The sequence below is a fragment of the Gopherus flavomarginatus genome, chromosome 2 (genome assembly GCF_025201925.1).
Source record: "Gopherus flavomarginatus isolate rGopFla2 chromosome 2, rGopFla2.mat.asm, whole genome shotgun sequence".
Taxonomy (NCBI): Eukaryota; Metazoa; Chordata; order Testudines; family Testudinidae; genus Gopherus; species Gopherus flavomarginatus.
Window position 1 is genome coordinate 38214110 of NC_066618.1, and position 20492 is coordinate 38234601.

The 20492-nt window shown below is 41.1% G+C and overlaps 2 protein-coding genes across 2 annotated transcripts; both read right to left on the minus strand.

Annotated features, from left to right (window-relative positions):
- Positions 1 to 172: 172 nt before the first annotated feature.
- Positions 173 to 10981, minus strand: BMI1 (BMI1 proto-oncogene, polycomb ring finger). The gene is made up of 10 exons (XM_050942300.1): positions 10460 to 10981; positions 5397 to 5530; positions 4940 to 5036; positions 4148 to 4203; positions 3998 to 4048; positions 3608 to 3716; positions 3476 to 3521; positions 2790 to 2888; positions 2193 to 2273; positions 173 to 2107 (listed from the first exon to the last, which is right to left on the minus strand). The coding sequence occupies exons 2-10, from the start codon at positions 5506 to 5508 to the stop codon at positions 1778 to 1780; spliced, it is 981 nt and encodes a 326-aa protein (XP_050798257.1). The 5' UTR covers positions 5509 to 5530; positions 10460 to 10981; the 3' UTR covers positions 173 to 1777.
- A 2313-nt stretch (positions 10982 to 13294) lies between these two features.
- On the minus strand, positions 13295 to 17734 carry COMMD3 (COMM domain containing 3). Its single transcript, XM_050942301.1, has 8 exons — positions 17563 to 17734; positions 15785 to 15896; positions 15622 to 15685; positions 15502 to 15536; positions 15099 to 15159; positions 14954 to 15010; positions 14799 to 14858; positions 13295 to 13727 (listed from the first exon to the last, which is right to left on the minus strand). The coding sequence occupies exons 1-8, from the start codon at positions 17699 to 17701 to the stop codon at positions 13668 to 13670; spliced, it is 588 nt and encodes a 195-aa protein (XP_050798258.1). The 5' UTR covers positions 17702 to 17734; the 3' UTR covers positions 13295 to 13667.
- Positions 17735 to 20492: the final 2758 nt, after the last annotated feature.

Below are 20492 nucleotides of genomic sequence, written 5' to 3' on the forward strand. Positions count from 1 at the left end.
AAGATATTTCTGTATATAAAACTGAACGTTTTAACTGCTGAAATGGAACTGTACATGTTTACTACAGGAAAAAATATCAACTCTCGTTTAACAAGACATTATACATCAATAATCCCTATGGAGGATTTGCAACCACCTGATCTATAAAAACAAGCAGGACAAGTAACAGCAATTTATATGCAAAAGTAATGATTTAATGACTATAAGCAAGACAAAGCAATAGAATTGTGCTTCTGTTGCAGACTGGAGACAATGAAATGTTTAACTACAATTTTCCCGTACAAACATGAAACAATATCCATATAGAATAAACACCCTCACAAATGTATAAATGGTGGGTGATGAGCACACACGAAGTTCGACCAAAGCAAAGCACAAACTGAAAAGTGTTCCGGGCTATTCATATTTTGAGTTGAAAGTGTTCCTCCTAGTTCAAAAATAAGACCTTTGGAAACCTCTGATAAAATGCTCCTATTGGCAGAACATTAAAGAGGAGGCACTTTCCACAGTTGATTGGAAATATTAAAGTACCTGTTAAATTTTTATGAAGTTAGTACTGTACCATATACATATATTAAAACAAATGTAGATAAAATGCCTTCATCCAGCAACTTGCTGGTTCCTTAAAATTTATACCACATATTTTATGGCTTCTGTAATGATTCCATGTGCTTTTTAAAAACACAATTCCATCACACTAAATAATAAAACTAACCAAACAGGTAAATCACTTCCATGTTCCTTAATTTTTCTTCACTGCACCATTTAAACTATTAGTAGCCTTGGGTAAAAGTAAAAATATATCACTTGAAACAAGATAAAGCCCATAAAATCCTATTAAGATTGCCAAATTGCTTTCAGGTTAACAGAAATTTGTGATAGCTCTCAAAGACCGAAGCTTTCACACACACACACAAGGTGTTCTCTGAAATATCAGCAAAATTCAAACAGGTGGCATCTGCAAGGGTCGAACCAGTTTGGAAATTTAACAACCATATCATGAGTGCATGAAACACAATATTTTCTTTATAGTATTTATAAATATATCATACAATACTGTTTCCTGTTATGTCATATACCAATATGGCATTGTACAACAAGCATAATGCCATCTGATTCTTACAAAAGCGAATCATTTAAACAAAGTCAGTAAATAAAACGGTAATACCCGCTTTTAGGCATACAAATTGTAAAACTGAAGTTTACTTTCATTTTGATCGGTTCTGCCCAGCAACAGAAAAGTAAGGATGCAACATAAGAATCAAAATGGCTAATACGCAAGAAATAGTTATTCACAGTGACATGGCTACATATATGCATAATTCTATGCATATTCTTTCCGTTTTGTTGAATTTCAAGATGAAAAAGCAGTTGCTTTCTACGGGTTCACAAAACAGCATAATAACAATAACAATTGAAGAGAATGTGATGTAGGAGTTAGTCTGGATTAACAAACTACTTCCCAAGGTTTATATCCACTTCCGGAGCTTCCCACGTCTAAATGATTGGGACAGAAATCCCTCCACCTCCTTCCTAACACATTATGGTACACGTCGGTTTGCTTCCCAGTCCTTTGAAAATAATCCTTTACAGAACAATCTTTCGTTGTAATTAACGTCCATATAAACAGTCACCTAGTCCATCTTTCATAGCCAAGTTCGGTGTCACTACAAAAGAAAGCGATTTGGACGATAGTAACATGTATTAGCATCTATAAAGCTGTAATGGCATGAAGAGATCTATATAAATCAGGGTTTTCGGCAGTCTCATGGAGGTGTCAGCCCGAGGAAGTTGCCGAAGAGCCATTTATTGATGTTTTCCGTGCTCTGTTGGTAAAGGAGGATTGGTGGTTACTGGTGGGGCTGCTGCTGGTTCCATTCATAGTACTAGAGATATGAGGAAATTGAGGATGGGGAGACTGCACTGGAGTGCTGGGGCTGGGCAAACAAGATGAAGTAGAGGGGATGCCTCCTGCTGGGCTGCTAGCCTTGTCACTCCCAGAGTCACTTTCTAATTCTCCGCTATTATTTAAGCCCTCTCTCTGGTGGCTGATCTTCATTCTTTTGCAAGTCGGTCGAACTCGATACTTAAGAGGAAGAGGTCCATTCTGCAAAACAAAGAGAATGCACTATAAGCACACTCTCCGCACCAGTAAAGATTACAGCGTGAGAAGAGGAACGGCAGCTATTTACCCTTCTCCAAGTGTAAATATAGGCAATATCCATTAGTGTATAGTAGTCCTTCAAAGGTTCCTCTTCATACATCACATCGATCTATTTTTAAGACATTAACCCTTCAATTAATAAGTATCAGAATAGAATAACTTAAAGCATAATATATTTTTCTTCCAGGGAAAAGTGATCTGAAAGCAATATTATCAAAGGGACTTCAAAACCTTTTACTCCAAAACTGCCTGGCAGAGGAGAACTTTTGATACGTACTATTTGTCTGGCATATATGAAAAGAGTATTTAATTTTTAAAAAGTCTATGCAGAATAATTTCCTCAGTATTTAGAAGGCAGAAATAAATTTGAAAAAAAAATACAGAATAAACACAAATACTACTTCGGGATTTTAAAGTATTTTCTTAGTTCTTACAAAATATTACATTACATTACACATTTTAAATATGGTTAGTTCTTATTATTTTCTGATTCTGAGTTAAACAACTAATCAGAAACCCACTTTAAAATAAAATAAATAAGCAAACAACAATACAGCTAACCATTTCTGGAAGGTTTAGAATAAAAGGACCATTAAACAAAACAAAATAAAAAAAATCCAGGTACCTGAAAAGTATTAGGTATGTCCATTTTACTTCTGAGAAACTTTCTTAGATGCATCACTGTCATTGCTGCTGGGCAGCGTAAATATCTTTTGTCATTCACCTAACAGTATATTTGGAAAAAGTCAGTCCATGTACTGAGAACAAACAGCAAATTTTTAACAGTTTAATTTAGGATGACACAGTATAACTGAATAAAAGCATATAAACTTTATAAAATGACCAACTACAGTTTTAAGATTTCTACTGCGAATTCCTTTTGAAGAAAATTGGAAATAGGCACTAAATACTAAAAAAAAAAAAATTGTAGAGCACAATCACATACTGTATAAGTAATGGTATATGTAAGGGTGCTAAAACAGATTAAAATATTAGTAGAGATGTTTCAAGTGATTATATTTAAAAAATTCAAATTGTCTTTATTCTAAGAAATTACATTTAAAAAATAAAAGCAAACTACTTCACTTTCCATTTTTTAAGTATTAACCTAGCTTCTATCTTGTCTACCAAAGCAATTTCTTTCTATCTATAGCAGTAAGAAGTTGCAAACCTCTGTTTTTAATATCTTTTTATGGGGCTTGTTTCTTCTGGCAGATAGATTTATTTATTTAGCTTACCCACCAAACTGTCCAAAAAGTAATTATTTTTTTCTGTCTAGGCTTTTGTCTCGAGTAAAGCTAGATTATTTACCTCATCCTTTGATTTCTCTCTCTCTTTATTTCCTTTCCGTTCCAATCTGGAGACAACAATGAAACAATTACAACAAATAACAGATAGAGCTGTTAATATTGATAAACATAAAATATTGCCCAAAGAACTTGCCTATTCTGGTCAAAGAATTCAATGGATAAGCTTATTATCTCGTCATCTGTTATAATTCTTTTGTCTTCATCTGCAACTTCTCCCCTGTCTTCATTAGAGCCATTGGCAGCTGCACAGAAATTTCCACAATAGTTCATATTTTTAAATTAAAAATCAGACAGAATGACAATTCTCAGTAATAGGGGAAAACCTCAATACTAAGATAATGTATTAGTATTTAAGTAGCCATTATTATATCTTTAATCAGAAACCTGAATCCAGGATGTCTTAAATGTGTTTATGGTTAAATAATTTGTAAATGAAAGAGGAAATATTAAGATGTTTTAGCTAAAGTATAAGGTCCAGTCTATGTTATTGTTACCAAAGGTTTAATAAACTAGAAAGGTTTACCATCAGCTGATGGATGAGCTGCATAAAAATCTCTTCTTCTTTTCATTTCATCTGGATGGGAAAGCATATATGTTTCATTTAGTTTACTCCGTACTATAGGTAAAAAGGCAGCATAGTAGTTACATATTGTTACTTGATTTAACTACTCACTTTTGAAAAGGCCTGGTACTAGTTTGTACACAATATCTTGGAGAGTTTTATCTGACCTAAAAAAAAAACAACCCCAAAATACAAATAAGCAAATGCAACAATATTTGAATAAAAGTTACAGCTCTTCATTTATAATCAATCCCTTAGCAATGAGGGATCCTCTACAAAAAGAAATGGCTCAGCTCTATTAAAATTAACCCACAAGACTTTACAAACAAATTGACCTTATTAAAATAAATGTTAATTCTTTTGCAATTTATCTGACTGAAAATATTTTCTGTCCACTAGCAATCTATCTCGTACAGTGTTCACTCAGTCTGAATGAAGGCCTTTTAAAAACCTGTAACCACCAACCAAAACGAGCAGATAATCACAAAGAAGCAATGAAGGATCCTGCTAAAGGATGAGGACATTGTTTTGAAGTTTAACTTTTCCTTTTGAGTTTCATAAATATTTTTGATGTTTCTGAAGAACAGTTAAAAGGTTGCACTGCAGGATGTCTGTGTGAAATGGAACATGGAGATACAAAATATGGGATTGTGATAAATAAGGAGAGGGAAAAGGACATTGTTCAAGCGATCAGCGTATTCCAAAAAATACAAAAACATAGTGTCTCGCATCCAGTCAAGTCTTCGATTTCAATCCGTGACAAGACTCCTTAGACAGCACATAGGCAAACGTTAGCATGTAAATTCACAACTCCTCTCAGATTTAAATTGTAGATGAAGACATAACATCAAAATATTCACAGCTAGACCCCTTTTATAAAGTAAAATTACACTTTTCTCCTACCTTATATTCAAAAGCGGTCTGGTTTTGTGAACTTGGACATCACATATAGGACAATACTTGCTTGTCTCCAAGTAACGTACGATACACGTCTTACAGACTATAAGTAAAAACACGTAAGGCTTTTAGTAATATTATTAGGCAATACTCAAATATGGACAGGGGTGCGATTTTTACACTATGCAAGCTAATAAATGGTTCACTGTTAGAAATGCGCTGCTTAAGCTAAACAAGTTCTCTGATTAGCTGCAATTAACGTGAAACTGAGACGCTCAGTGTGTACATAGATATACACACCACGTTAACAAAGACTAAGGCTTTTGTCAAACGAAATGCGAACAAATCATCTTTCGCACAAATCAGCATATTGGACGTTCTAGCTAATAGCTCTGTTTTTCCGGCTGCACAGGAAAGGTGCGAAGCAGCACAGAGACAATGCGAAGAGCCTTACTGTACTTACAGGAGTGTAGACACTCTATGATGGTTGTTGCATCAATGAAGTACCCGCCACAGAGCACACACATGAGATGGGGGTTTAGCTCGGTTATTTTGATTCTGGTTGTTCGGTGCATTTTTGCTTAAGAAAAGGCGGCTCTGAAAGACACACACAGAGGACCATTGACTGGGGGACAAGCTCAGTGTCCCAGGGACAGAAAGCCCGCGTTTCCCCACCCACGCTGAAGTTGCATCCCCAAAACGCAGGGAAATATGGAAGGAGACTGGAGGGGGAGAAGTGGCCAGACAAGGAATTGCGGGCGGGCGCGATGCCCGGGTGACACAGCCCAGGGAAATGTCCCGGCCAGAGGTGCCTGCAGCCCTGCGTTGGGGGCCGGGGTCCAAGCCCTCTGCCAGCTCCAGGAGGGCGAGCCCGCGGGTGCTGCGGTTACTCTTTGGCCCAGATCCCCTCGGCGCGGCTGGAGCCCGCAGCCCGGGGTGCGGAGGGAGCCGAGTCCCCTCTCCGTGGGGCGGGCCGGGCACGGGGCTGCAGGGGAGCCACACAAAGGGGAACCGGCGCCTCCCGCTGCGCCCGCCCTGGCATTTCCGGAGGGCCCGGGGTGGGGATGGGGAACACGCACCTCGGAGCTGCTCCGGCCGGCCCCGGGGGCTGCCCGCTGCCCACTGGGCCGGGGCTGGGGTCCGGGCGGCGGCCGCTCCCCCCTCGCGCCGCGCTCGGTGCAGGCTCGGGACTGCTCAGCTATCCGAGGGGGTTGCTATAGCAACTTACACTTACACTTGGCATCCTGCCACCGCTGGGAACACACGAGAGCCAGGCGGGGGGGAGCCGAGGGGAGGATGCGGGCCGGGGGAAGCCGGGCCGGGGAGGGGGCGCGGCCCGGCCAGGCTGCGGGTGTCTGCGAAGCGGCGCCGGGCAGAGCCTGGGCCTGGAGGAACCTGGGCTGGGGCTGGGGTGCAGCTGGGGGAGGTGGTGTCCGGCGCGGAGGGGGCTGGTGGGGCCGGGCTCGGCAGAGCTGCCGCACGATCCCGCAGGGTGCAAAGAGAGCGGAGCCGGATTTGGAAGGGAAGGCTGGGGGTGGGGGTGGGGGCTGAAAGCGGAGCTGGTGGTGGGAGGGGTCTCGGGCGGCCAGAGAGCTGCGCCGAGCCGGTGTTGGGGTCTTAGACTAGTGGAGGCAAATGCAAGAGGCTCCTCCCGAGTCTCGGCCATTTCGGATCCTCTCAGGGGCCTCTATCCACGTCGACTCGGTGCAAGGAGCTTGTCTGAGATCGTTCCTCTTCCCCTCTGCTCCCTCCCTCTCCCAGCCCAGCCGAACCGCATTCCCAGGCAGATCCCCCTAGCTCGCCAGCTGTAGACTTCGCCCCAGCTCCCTGCGATCGCATTACCGAGATGTTTATTTAACTGGGTCTCGTTTTAACGCTTTTTGGGGTCTAAAATTAAGTTCTCCCGCAGCTCGTACAGGAACGGTGCAAAGTTTTGCTAAGGTGAAGAGAGATTTGCAATAAGGGGGTGAGGTGTCCGTTTGGGAGGAAGCCGGTGTGCAAATCTCAGACTGTTTGTACAAATCACCTTTTGAGCAATAAAAGCTACTTTAAACAGTGCTGGAGTGACACTATGCAAAGGACCACGTGACCAGACCATTCCTAACGCTAAATCAACACCTTGTCAATGCTGTGCAGCGACAGGAGTAAAAAAGAAATGTCATTTTCCCAGCCCGCAGCCTACAAACCCCCATCGGCTGCAACAACACTAACAAAAATCATATATAGGGAAGAATAAGAGGGACAAGAGTAAACTCCAAGGATTAAAAAAAGCCGCCAGCGGCGCCAATTGCACAGTAAATTATTTACTGTCTACTAGAACCTGAACAGCGTGATATAACAATGCATGCCAGTCACCTCCCCATTCCAGTGCTCCCACTCCACGGACCAAGTTTCCTGATCTCACCTTCCTGAGACACAGTAGAAGCTACCCTCGACTGAAATGACTGAGTTTATGAAACTCGCTGTTGGATAGTGCTCGAGATTCTCCCCACATCCTCGCAAGCTTCGATACCAACCAGTGAAACCCAACGATACCAGCCAGGTTCCGAAACCACGTCTGACATTCTGAATGTCAGTCAAACTGGCCAGGTGAGGGATACAACATTTCTGAGAAAGTGTCCACAGCGCCCACGAGCGACCTGAGCGAGAAAACTTCACTTGCTGCTACATGAGACTCTCTGAACTAGCAATATACAGTAGACAAACTCTCCTATATGAAATGATTGCGAGCCATGTGCAAAAGGCTATGGTGAGGAGATATCCCCAAGGCTGAGTGTGGCACCGCGCAGGGAGTCAAGACACAAATGTCACTGTATTCTGATTCCAAAGATCGCCTCAACAGTCTCCAACCTGCCACTCTTTTTTATTGACATCGACAGCATGTTTTTGTACGAGAGGATAAATGCAAGGCGGCTTTACTTCAGTCTCTGAAGTATATTACTGCATTGCCATTGACCTGGGGTTTCTTACATTACTCAAATATGAATAGGCTGCTTTCACTGTTCTGTGTTTTATCTGTTAAACCCAACACCGTGTAAATCATACACATCTATATTGCAAAATAAACCATGGCATAGGTCACATAGGACGGTTGGTTTAGAATTCTTCCCAAGTCCTGATATACCAGGGCAGTCCTTCAAAAGATATTAACACGTTTTATTTCAGGTAAGCGAAGCCTCTTCCTAAATGGAGAATTTAATTCAACCGTGAACCTTCTTTAGTCGCAGCATTCCCTACCGCATATTATTTATAGTCTAAAGTTAACTCTTTTTCTGTTAACCGCATGCTATGAGCTGTCTTTGAAATCTGTGATCTCATGTAGCAAACTGAATTAAACACCCAAATACTCACTACAAGTCACCTGGTACACACACACACTTCTGTAGATGAGTGTGTCCATTATACACACACACACTATATATTTTACTGCAGCAAAACCTGACCATCATATTTTGGTTAGAGGAAAATCCTTACAGGTTTTTCTACTGGTATTAACGTTAAGAATCCATAGATTCACCACAACCAACACAAACTGTCCCTTAACATGAATATATATATATATAGCTACACACACAACCAAAAAAAACCCAACTAAATGTAACAATACGTGATGGTAAAACTTGCTAGCGGTAAACAGTGACAGCCAGGCCTTACATGGGCTATGTCAAAATGAAGAAAAACAGAAGCACGTTCTTGTGGTTATAATCAGCTAGACTATGAAAAAAATCTGAGTGCAATAAACTATCTAATTCGGTTTTCCACGTGTGTAACAAAGTATACCTAAAATATAGGTAACTTCATTCAGACGGTTTTGCGTACTTTGCACCTATATCCGCTGGAAGAACTGTCTGTTCAGCAATAACAAGCCTGTCATATAAAGCCTTATTATCTTTAGGAATAAAAGCCACTATTACTATGAATACTATTATTGTCCCTTCACTAAAGAATGTCCACATATGTTTTAAAGGAACTGTACGGACAGTATTTCCCCAAAGAACGTCTTTGCACAGCACATTGTAGTAAAGAAAGAACTGAAGAATGGCAGCAGAGAGTAAAAATCCCCAGCCCTTAAAATCAGGCTCATAAATTTAACTACTTGAAGTACCCAATCAGTCTACCTAAATAAACTAAAGTGAATTTGTAGGTATCGCCATGATCTGGTATAGATCAATAGTTTGTATCTGGTCAATTGCAACAAACGTCTGTCTTAGTTTACGGGATGTATTGTAAATAGAGCCTCTAAGCATTTTTAGTAGATTACATTTTCAGAAACTCTCTAATCTTTAAGAGTCCTGTAAAATAAAGAAACACTGGCTACTATGAACTATGCAGAAAACTGTTGAATGCTATACTTGGCGTTAGGTCTACATGTCTACAGTTCCCTAAACTTTATGGAGAGGGGTACGACGTTTAGTTTTTAGATTCTGGAAAATGACGATTTTCCTTTTATATAAATTGATTTTTTCCCGCTTCTCTTTTCTTGTTTACTTCCAAATATTAACAATAAATGGCTAGGAAAGCGCCAAGTTGTGTATTGTCAAGGCCACACACAATTACATAAACATATACAATCAACTTTCTAGTGCCACCCATAAACATCACGAAGAGTAAATCCACGGCACCTTAAAGACTTTACCGAGAAGTTCATGTTAATTTGCCCTTCCCGGGCTTAGAAGGAAAATACCAGTTAAAGAAAAAAAAAAGCCATTCAAAAAAAAACCACTACGTCCTGCAGTCACACCATCTTCGCTATGGTAAATCTGCACACCCAATTTTCAAGGATCACAGTTCAAGTGATTTCTTCACAAAAAGTTATTTTTCAACCTTGGTCTCCCCTATCCCCCCCTCAACAGGTACAAGCCCAGAAACTTTAGCATTTTAAGCACAAATGCAAACGGAGGCATTGGAAACAACTGGGAACCGCCATCTTACAAGCCATCAAATTTCACAGAAGTGTTTGTCCAACTTAAGTTAATAACATTTTCTTTGCGGTCCCCCCCGGTCTAACAACCCTCCCAGCGGGATCACTTCCCCCCAGTGGCCCTATCTCTATAAAATGGGCGCAGTATCTCACACTTTAAACCCCCCCAAGCATATTTCTTTCGGAGAGGATTGAAATCACTTGACCTAGGCAGCTCCAGATTTCATGAACCGTCCCGGTTTAATCAAAATCTGCCTTTAAACAAAGGGCGCTGAGGCCGGGCTCGACATAGGGACTGGAAATATAAATATTCTCCTAGGGGGCCATGTGCACAGAAACATTTTAGGGGGCAGCTGGGGAAAGAAAGAAACTAAAATTTGCAAATGTGGGTGCGTAACGAAAGTGAGTGCACAGACTGCTGCTGCTGCTGTATGAGTCTATGTGTGTGTGTATGTGTGGTTGGAGCAGCCTGTCAGCGCTTTTCGCATACGGAGAGCTTGGGGGACACCTAGGCTCCCCTTTGCAGCCCCCAAACCAGCCTAAACCCGCCGCCACCCCCTTCCGCCCCCCGTCCTTGGCAAGGAGACACCTCGCTTTATACATACCCGGAAAAAGGAGCCGGTGGGTGATGATCGGAGCGGCCAAAAAAGACAATGAAAGTTAAAAGTCGTTCAGCAGAAAATGAATGTGAGCCAAGCGGCCATCTTGAAATGAACTGCAGACGCTGTCAATTGCAATAAGCTTATTGCTGCTGCTGCTGCTGCTCTCAGCTCATGTTAGTTACAAAACAACCGGGTTTTCTCCTCTCCTCCACCGACCCTTCTCACTCCCTCTGTCTCTCTCCCTCTGAGTCTGGTTTTTGGGTGGCTGAGGAGCTGGGAGTTTAAAATCTTTCTAATCCGGATGGGTTCTGTCTCCACCAGCCCATTGTCTCCCCCTCGGCCCCTGCTCTGTCTCTTAGTCTCCTTTTTATTATTATTATTTCATAGTTGTTGGTGGGGAAACAGGGAAGGGAGGGCGGAGGAGGGAAAAAAATGCAATGCTGAAGGCACACAGTGGAAACTGACACCGTCCCCAAAATGGCTCAGAGTTCGCCCGCCCCGCCAGCATCACGTGGGGCTCCTCATTCCTTAAGGGTGGCCTGGGAATTAGTGTCGGTGTAGTCGGAGCCCGTCAGCCTCCCCATGACCCAATCCCACAACTCAGCCACCTCCTCCCCCTCCTCGCACGCCACCCCCTCCCCCTTCCACTCCACACACACTCTGCCTGTTCCTCCTCCTCCCCCTACCCTGCACACACACAGACCCTGTCTATTCCTCCTTTTCCCCGCTGCACACACGCTGCCCCGGCCCCCCCTCTACTCACATTCCCCACTTCTCCGCTTCCCTCCGCACTACACACTTCGCCTTTTCCTCCTCTCCCTCCACACCCCTCCGAGCCCTATTCTTCTCCCCCGCTGGCTGCAGGCACTGCTACCCCTCCTTCCATTCACATGCACTCCCCGCTCTGCACACACGGTCCATGCCTCCTCTCGACACACATCGCCTCCGTCCTGCTCCTGGCCCCACATCCACACACACCAGCTGCCTCCTCCTCTGCCCACCTTCCTGCCCCATCTCTGCCCAGCGGTGGGCTGTACACACCCAGAGCTGCCTCTTCCCCACGCTCTGCCCACCCCTCCTGCCCACCTCCAGTCCCACCGCCGCGCTCACCATGCGGGCTCTTCTCGCTCCTCCACACACACGGTGCCCATTCTTCCCCCTCCACTCCACGCATCCCCTCCAGCCCTTGCCCGCACTCTGTGCGACTGCCTGGGATTTCCCCCCGCTGAGCACACGCACTCCCCATCCCTCGACACATAACACTTGCCCCCCTCGATGCACACACACAATTTCCTGCCTCCTGTACCTCTTCCATCTGCAAACAGTCCCACGGCCGCCTTTTCACACTGCTATTCACACACGCCTGCGTCCTGCTTCCTCCACATCCACATGCCACCATCAGCCTCTGCTCCCCTATTCCACCTTCCTTCCCTCTCCACTCAGCACAGCTCCCCTTCCTCGCCCCTCTGCACACACCCTCTGCCCCTTTCCAGACACACATGCCATCCCGCCCCCCACACACCACCCTCCCGGGCCGCCTTTCTCCCACACTCCTACCCCTTCCTCACTCTCTTCTATAGATACCCCTCGGTCTCCGTTTTCATCCATACCCTCGTTCCCTCTGCACCTCCACCCCCAGCGTACTCATCCTGCTCGTCACTGCCTCCTCCACACGCCCTGACACCTCCTGCCCCCCCTCCCGCCATATGCACCCTGTCCCCAGCGCATCCTGCGAGCACGCCTGGCTCCCTCCTATCCCCCGGGCATATTCCTTCTTCCTCTCCCACCCTGACTCGGCCCCTCCTATGGCTCCCCCGGGCACGGCGCTGCTTGCTGGGGCTGCGCCCATCTCCTGTTCCCCCGCTGGACACAGTCTGTGTGGACGGGAGGTGCCCTAGTGTTGGACACGGTTCACGACCGCGTAAAACTGCCAAGGCTAACGCTCCGCTCTTCGCCCGTTCCGGGGGCTTGCTCGCCGGAGGGCTGCGATAGAGAATGTGGCTCCCTGAGGGAAGGGCTCATATCAGGGACTATTGACCGACGGGGGAAGGGAATGGGCAAGGTCAGTCCCATCTTAACCTCCCCTCCCTCGACGTCCCAGGATCGCTGCAGAGCAATAAACCCCTGTGCCTGGCTCCGGAGCTTTAATGAAGGAGCGGCAGCTCTGTACCCAACAGCAGCAGTCCTCACCTGAGCGCCTCAGCGTTTTGCCCGAGTCAGGACTGCAGGAGCCAACCTCGCTTTTGCATTTAAACCGGTGCTTATTCTCTTCAACAATTGAGTTCTCCCCGCCTGTCGATTAAAGACAGCGGTTGCGAGGAAGAGGATCAGTGGGAGAGAGTTATGTATCAACCCTGATTTCATACACGGAGTATAATTTCTGGAAGCACAAGCTTCCAGCCAATACGGCAGAAGGTGTGTGAAGAGGTTGTGGAGACAATAGGTCCCATTTCAGTTCCAACTCTACATCCGTACTGAAATAACAGGATGGACTTCTCAGCAAGAGCAGAGCTTGACCCATTGCCTGCCTCTGTGGAGCGGTGCTTGCTCTGAGTTTTTAATGAATAAATCCGGGGCAAGATCAACGACTGGCAGTTTTGCCTCCCACTGTAAAGTTTGAGTGAATTTTAATCTCATCCAAGATACATCACTCGGAGTGAAGGATACAACAATGGACAGACAACGGCATTACAATCTAACACATCATATCGATATAACCTTAACAGTATCGCACTGAACTAGTTTTTGCCTTTTGAACTATAATACCGTTCCTCCAAGGCAATGTCATTTTAAACGGAGCTGCTGTTTCCTCCCCTTGGGAACTTTTCATCCACAAAATTGGAGACAAGAAATTAATCTATTTTATTATAACGTATGGAAAATAATATTTCAGAAGAAAGCACAAAGTAAAATAAAGTGAATATTTTAAAGACAAATCAATTATCTAGCCATCTAATGTAAGAACAGTTGTGATAAGAAAACAGGACTTTAACAAAGAACATAAATTTGACTGCACACAAAGAGTAGTTACACTTACTAGAATACAGAATTTCAGATTCAATAGCTGATACATAAGTAGTAAGGTCTAAGTTGGTGACTACATGATATTTTAAAAAGAAGAAAACTGATTCAGCATGTTCCCTACGAAGAAACTGTTAGGAGTCTGCACTTTTCTTCCTCTTGAACCCAGTGGATTGTCAATTTCCTTCGATCACATCTGAGATGCTCTTTCTAGGCTTTTTGCTGCATCTTTTAGTTTTCCAACTAAATCCTAAAAGATGGAGTACTCCATTTTAGAATATATTTTGCAACAAACTGGCTATTAATAGAGACAAATATACATTATTTTTAGATACTCAAAATGGGAATAGCAGCACTTGCCTCAGTGGACTTTTATATTTGATACAAATTTAAATGTCAATTAAAGCAATAACTTTTATTATGCTTCAATGCTTAAGGTGTTCCACACATATTTGCAAAAAGTAACCTTTAACGTGGATCAGTTACTAAAATATTAAAGTGCATTTTTAAAATCAAGATGTACCAGCAGTGTATTCACAGTTAACATTAAAAGATACTTATCACAATAGCCATAGGCAAATTTCAAATATTTTCAAAATATTTAACGTCAAATTTTATGCCAACACAATCCAGCAATCAAAGCATGTCAAATTTAATTAACTCAGAAAAACCTAAACCTAACCAAACTATATCTTTGTAGGTAAAACAAAGTTTTTGGGAAACATTTCACTTGAGTTTTAAATTTGTAATTGGAATATCTTTGCATCCCCCTCCCTCCCCCACAGTCTTTCACAGTTTTTCCCTAATATTTTTCAGTATAACACCCCTCCAACTATCTAATTACATGCTTAATTGCTAAGTAGAGATCAATGTATATTTCAATTCATTACTTCCTCTTTTGGTGCAATTAGCACCGATTAAAACTCTTCAGTTTATACACATTAATCAATCATGAAGTGGTTATCCAAATACCATACCATTTTCTCCTTTATATTTTCTCTGTATCACAGGAGATTAAAGTTGTAGAAAACTGATGGATTTCATTTCAGATTAGCATTACATTAAGAAATGTTTTCCATCCGTTTCTAAAGCCATACCAACAAAAGAGTAATTCCCAGGTAATTAACTTCGCATAGCTGGCAGCTTCACATCAGAAGTACAGATACAATAAAATATTTCATTTAATATGTTTTTACAAAAGGCATTCTTCCCAAACTCATATTTTTTTGAACTGTTTACAAACTTTGTGGTTGATTGACACCCGATCAAAATTCACAGAGCTGGAGTCAAATACAGAAACAGTGATGATATAAGAAAATACCTGTAACTGTTCCATAGTGCAACTAAAACTAACGTCAGGGTGTGATCTTGAGTCGTTGTTCTGAAGGAAAAAAATAACACCTGTTTAATTAAAATGTCTCCTGAGCCTGGAGTTGCCTTTTATCTACTTATCCTAGGAAAAGTGATATACAGTACCTCCACATTTAAGGTCACCAAATAGGCAGGTCGATACGTTTTATGAAGTTGGTTGGTCTAAAGTGATGATAAAACACACACACAAAATCAGATATTACCACAGAGAAGAAAATCAAATCAAAGTTTCCTAAAATGGTAAGATTACCTTGATTTGATATTCCAGGCGCCAAGAAACATCGGTTAAGTGCAGAGGACACCTGCCTATACTGAAAGATACAATGGTTATGTGTATCCTACCCTAAAACTAAAGGTCAGTTCTTCAAGGCTTTTGGTAAACAAACGCTAACAAGTTTTTACGATTTTCCTCAAATGATTGTTCAAAAGTTTACAACTTCATTTAAAGAAGAGAGTGTTAAATGGAAAAGGAAAGTTAATATTTTGTTTAAATTTGTGTTCAAAAGTATTAAATACAATTGAACGATTTTTGTTACTTTAATCATTTAAATAGCTCATTATAATTTCCCCCAAAATAAATTTGGGTTTTTTTGTTTGCTTGTTTAAATAGTATCTATAACTGAAAAATGATTTCTGTTGACAGAATAACCTACCTTCCCAATATGAGTTCCAATGTATCTTTGTTTTTCTGAAAAAAGGAAAACATGTATTTGCCAACTTCTACTGAATGAATAATTATAAAAGGGAAATATAGTTTAAAATAGGCTTAAAACCTGATATTCGGTGCAAAATTGCTCTATTCTCTCTCTATCAAATTTACAGTCTTCTAGACATGTGCTAGAGAGAGAAAAACAGAAGTGTATTAGTCTGTGAATAGAAATTAGCAGTATAATTTTAAGAAACAGCCACTAGAAAAATAGGGTGGCTTCAAAATACCTTATAGCAGATTTGTCGGCTTTGTGTTTTCCAGCCTCCAGTATACAAGTTGCAGCTGCTGCATGACAATGTTTTAATACTGTTGGGTCAATATGTTTCAAGACTGGGTGATCTAAAATAAATGAATGACTGATGATATACTTGTTCCTGAAGCCAGAAAACAACTTAAAAGGGCGTCTCTTTCTTTTTAAAATGAACTGTTCTAAGAAGTTACAAAGTAAAATGTTTCATAATTCAGAGGGTGGCAGGAAACTAAATATGTAGGCAAGTTATTAAACCAAATACAGCACAAAACACAGCTATTTTCATATTGTGAAAATCATTGCTAATACGTTAGTTTCAGTAATAAGTGGGTACATGCATCTCCTCTCAACCTATTAAAAATCTAACGTATCATAGGGAAACCCTTAACTTCCCATCACCCCACCCGCGAGCATTTCTCAGAGCCTTATCACCAGAGACATGGAATTAGAATCTGACCTCGACTACACCAGTTTGTAAATTACTCCGGATTTACACCGGTATAACCGATATCAGAATCCGGCTCATAAAATTTAAAAGAACATAAATACAAAGGTTTCACAGGTTTTCTGAGTAAATTAGCTCTTTTTCTGCTAACCGCTCCTTCCATCCATACCCTACCCCTATTTTATTCAGTTCATTTATGGAATTAAATTCAATGATCCCAATAAAGAATAATGTAAATTATAAACTAATTGCACGGATTTGCTGGGATTGCCATAGGAAGAAACATCCCACAGGGAAAACAAAACAAACAACTTTTGTTCGTGACCCAGGAGGACTCCCGGACACAAATAGGCGGATGCCTTCGTTTTAATTGCTATATACATCACACAATTAAACACTCAAGCACTCACGTTTAGAGTAAATATCTCTCCGAATAACAATTTACTTCGGAACTGTCTGCAGATTACATTTTACCAAAGACTGATTAACCCCTCCCCCAAGTAAATTATAATTTTGTTCAATAATTACAGTTTTAGCTACAATCACCCCCCCCCCCCCCAGTTATTTGCATTTTCCAACAAACATTGTGGACTGTATTGCAGTCACTAGCCGAATAATTAAAACAAATCCTGTTGTTCCACCTACTGCTGTGCGAAGCTGCATGTCAAATGTCAACACACGATTACTTTGCATGTGCAATTACTGACCAGGCAACAGATTTTTATAACCCAAACTGAACTGAAAATAAATGGAGCTGGGAATTAAAAGTACTTATAAGGGGCATCAACTAAAGACTGGGACTGCAGCTGCCAAAACCAAACTGGACCCACTGCCACATACAAATTTGACCCGTGCCATCTTCATTTTAACCTCTCCCGTTGGCAAATATACGTAGCTTAACCCCCCTATAGAGCTGTTTCGAATAATCAGCCAGGACAAGAAGTCATAGTTACGCAACTGTCCAAAAACATCCAAGCTGCTTTCATTTAACTGGAGCTTGCAATCTCTTTTAGGCCACAAGCAAGAAATGCACAGTTATTTCAGCAGTGAAATAAGAAACATGAGGGAAAAACACTACGTGGGTAAGCGATTACATTGGTGTTTGTCTTGCTTGGTGCAGGGGGCATAGTATGCGTTACAGTACAGGGATCTAGGGGTCTGGCTCTAGCCTACAATTAGCTGCAAACACAAGTCACAATAATGTAGCAGAAGATAAAAAATAGATCAATTTCCCTGTTTCTCTCCAGTACCCAGAAAGGCACTGCAGGCTCCTTTCCTCTCCTGGCTCTTACTCGAGAAGCATAGCTTACCTAAAGCTACCTGGTCCGCCTGGGCGTTGAGCAGGCTCTGGAAAGCCGTCTGGAGCAGAACCGTGTAGGCGCTAGGAGAAAAGCAGCCAGAATCGGCTAGGATCTGCAAGCCGCTCTGCACATACTCCGACAGCTCCATTGTGAGCGCTGTGACCTTCGACACACAGCCCACGTGACACCAAGGCTCAGCTGATCTCGCAGCTCCGGAGGAGCTAAATCGGCAGCGGCTGCTTGTTTCAGCCCAGTCCCAGAAAGCGAGAGGAGCTGCTGTGTCTGTTGGAAGCTAGGCACCCTTGCTGCCGAGCTAGACACCACACATAAGTGCTTTTGTATTTAACCCCCTTCCTCCCGCCCCCGTCCGCTTTTCAATGTCCTCTATGTCTCCTTTACCAGGGTAGGAGCAAAGCCATTTTCTAACGAAAAATAATAAACATCTAATGGACATCCATGAATTTTAAACACTTTTGGTGTTAACCTTCCCCCCCTTTTTTTGCAGTGTAAATACTACCACTGATTTATTTGTAGGGAACGGCCAAGGAAATTCCACCCGCACGCTGTAAACTGGCTTTACCCTGGCTCTGAACTTTCAATAACTTTCCAGCCCCAGGGAATGCATTTTTTCTCCTCTTTTCTGCTATATATCTTACTATGGTTTACATTATCATTTGTGAAAAGTATTGCATGTTATTTACATCAATGTGCAGCTTCCAGACCTTTTTATGCCTCTCTTTCCTGTAGGAATGGCAAAATAAATTGCTGAATAACTCTACTGTTATATTGTGGATGGACACTATGGAGAGAGGTCATTAGAATTGTCTATAACAATAATTACTATTTATGTATTATTATGTAATATATTTTAAAAGCTGGAATGGTAGATGTATATTTTATATTTTGATCTGATAATTTCTCAAGTGCTGTGGAAATCTGAATCTGTTTCATTTAGTATTTGTTCTTCCTTTATGCAATACAGTAACAGGCCCTGATCTTGCAAGCACTTATTCACATGCTTAACTTTACATACTATTAGTCCCATAAGTATTTGTAGAATTGCGGCCTTAATGTTTCTTTTGTACATAAAGACATTTTGTAATATGTATACCTATAAAATGAAAAAAAAATTACATTAGTGTAATGTTATGGTTGCGAGTTTACATACACAAAAGTCAGAGAACTTTCCACCTAGACTCACAAGGTTTTCCATTTAAATTAGTGGAGGTTAGGAGACTAAATACCTTTGTGGATTTAAGCCTTAATGCTATGATTTCCACGGTAAATATAACTCAGCTCTTTTTCATATATGTAGAATTTTCTATTAATATATATGGCAATGTATCTATGTTTAAATATATGAACTATACAAAGTTGCTGTGGAAACACTATCCATGAATTTTGTGAGTAATTTGTGTGTTTAAAATCTCATCTGTAACATTCTATTAATGTACTATTTGTATGTCTTTTAAAAAAATACAAAAACAGAGTTTCTGTGCATTTACTTGAGTTAGATCCAAATGATCACACATTGATACAAATATACTGTTTGCTTGAATGTGTAATTATTAAAATATGTATTTCAATGAGCATATTCCGATATATTAACATAGTTTGTGTTTATCTGAATTATTGCACTATGGGCTCAGCCCTGCTCCTCTCTGAAGTCAGCTGCAAATCGTCCAATGACTTGACCCTTGAAACAATAAAGAAAATGAGGTATTTCAGCACAACTATTTTAACTCATTAATACTTTTATTTCTTAATATTTTTTCAAATTTACTAAAGCATAATTTTTCTAATTAAATTGGTTTAGAGTAATATGAGTGTGGAAAAAAGTGCTGCCTAATAAAAAATTCATAAACATGACAAACTTTTATCTGAAACTTGCTGGATGGAATTTTACCAAGCTTTCCCAGTAAGTCATATTTGGGTTAATGAACTGCCAGGAGAAATGTCAACCAAAATGGTAAATTTTGCTAAATTATACGCAACCGAAATAGGGGCTTAGAAGCAAAATGCTTCTTTAACTACAACTATATCATCACTATAGCAACAATATAATATGCATTCTCACATATGGAAAACACTGGTGTAGATAAATGCCACCTGAGAGATAGTATTATTTTGATTGATGACCCTGTAAGTAATATATTCCTGAGATACAAGGTGTTGACATAATATGTTATATAAGCACTTTATATTTTGTTTACCTGTTATTTAAATGCTATGTTTTAAGATTAACAGTCTGTAATAAATAATAAAGCCGTTTGATGGCATGTATTTGGGAGTCAGCTAAGGACCAAATCATGTGATTGACTCTCTTTTGACATCCTCAGTGAAAAAGGCCTTATCATGATAATATACGAATTCTGTTGCATAAAAATAAAATGACAATCCTTGAATAAAAATTAAAACAATTTAAAACATTTTTAGACATGATACTTGTCCTGCATACTTAAATGTTCTTAGCTATTCTGTGTATAATCTAGCACTCCTTACTCAAGCAAAACTCCCACTAAAGTCAAGGAGAATTTTTCTTAAAGGGACACCCATCAATTTAAAATCTAGGTAATTTTAAAATATGATGTAAAAGTATACACCTTCTCCTGAGTGTCCCTGTCTATTTTTGTGATTTTAAAATCACGTTTTCCTATTTTTAAAAAGATTTCTCTCTCTCCTGTTATGTTAAAGACCTGCACAGATGACAGAGGAAACAGTGAAACTGTCATCTATACACATTGTGCTGCCAAATGCATAAAGTAAAAAAAAAATAGAAAGAAAAATATTTTTCTCTAATTTCTTTCAGCTTTACTCCTAGCTGTTATTTGTAAGCATAACAGGTAAAGTATACATATATTTAATATTCAATATAATTAAAATCAACACAATTATTATATAAATTGAGACTTCCATTTTGCTCATCTTCTGAAGTATGT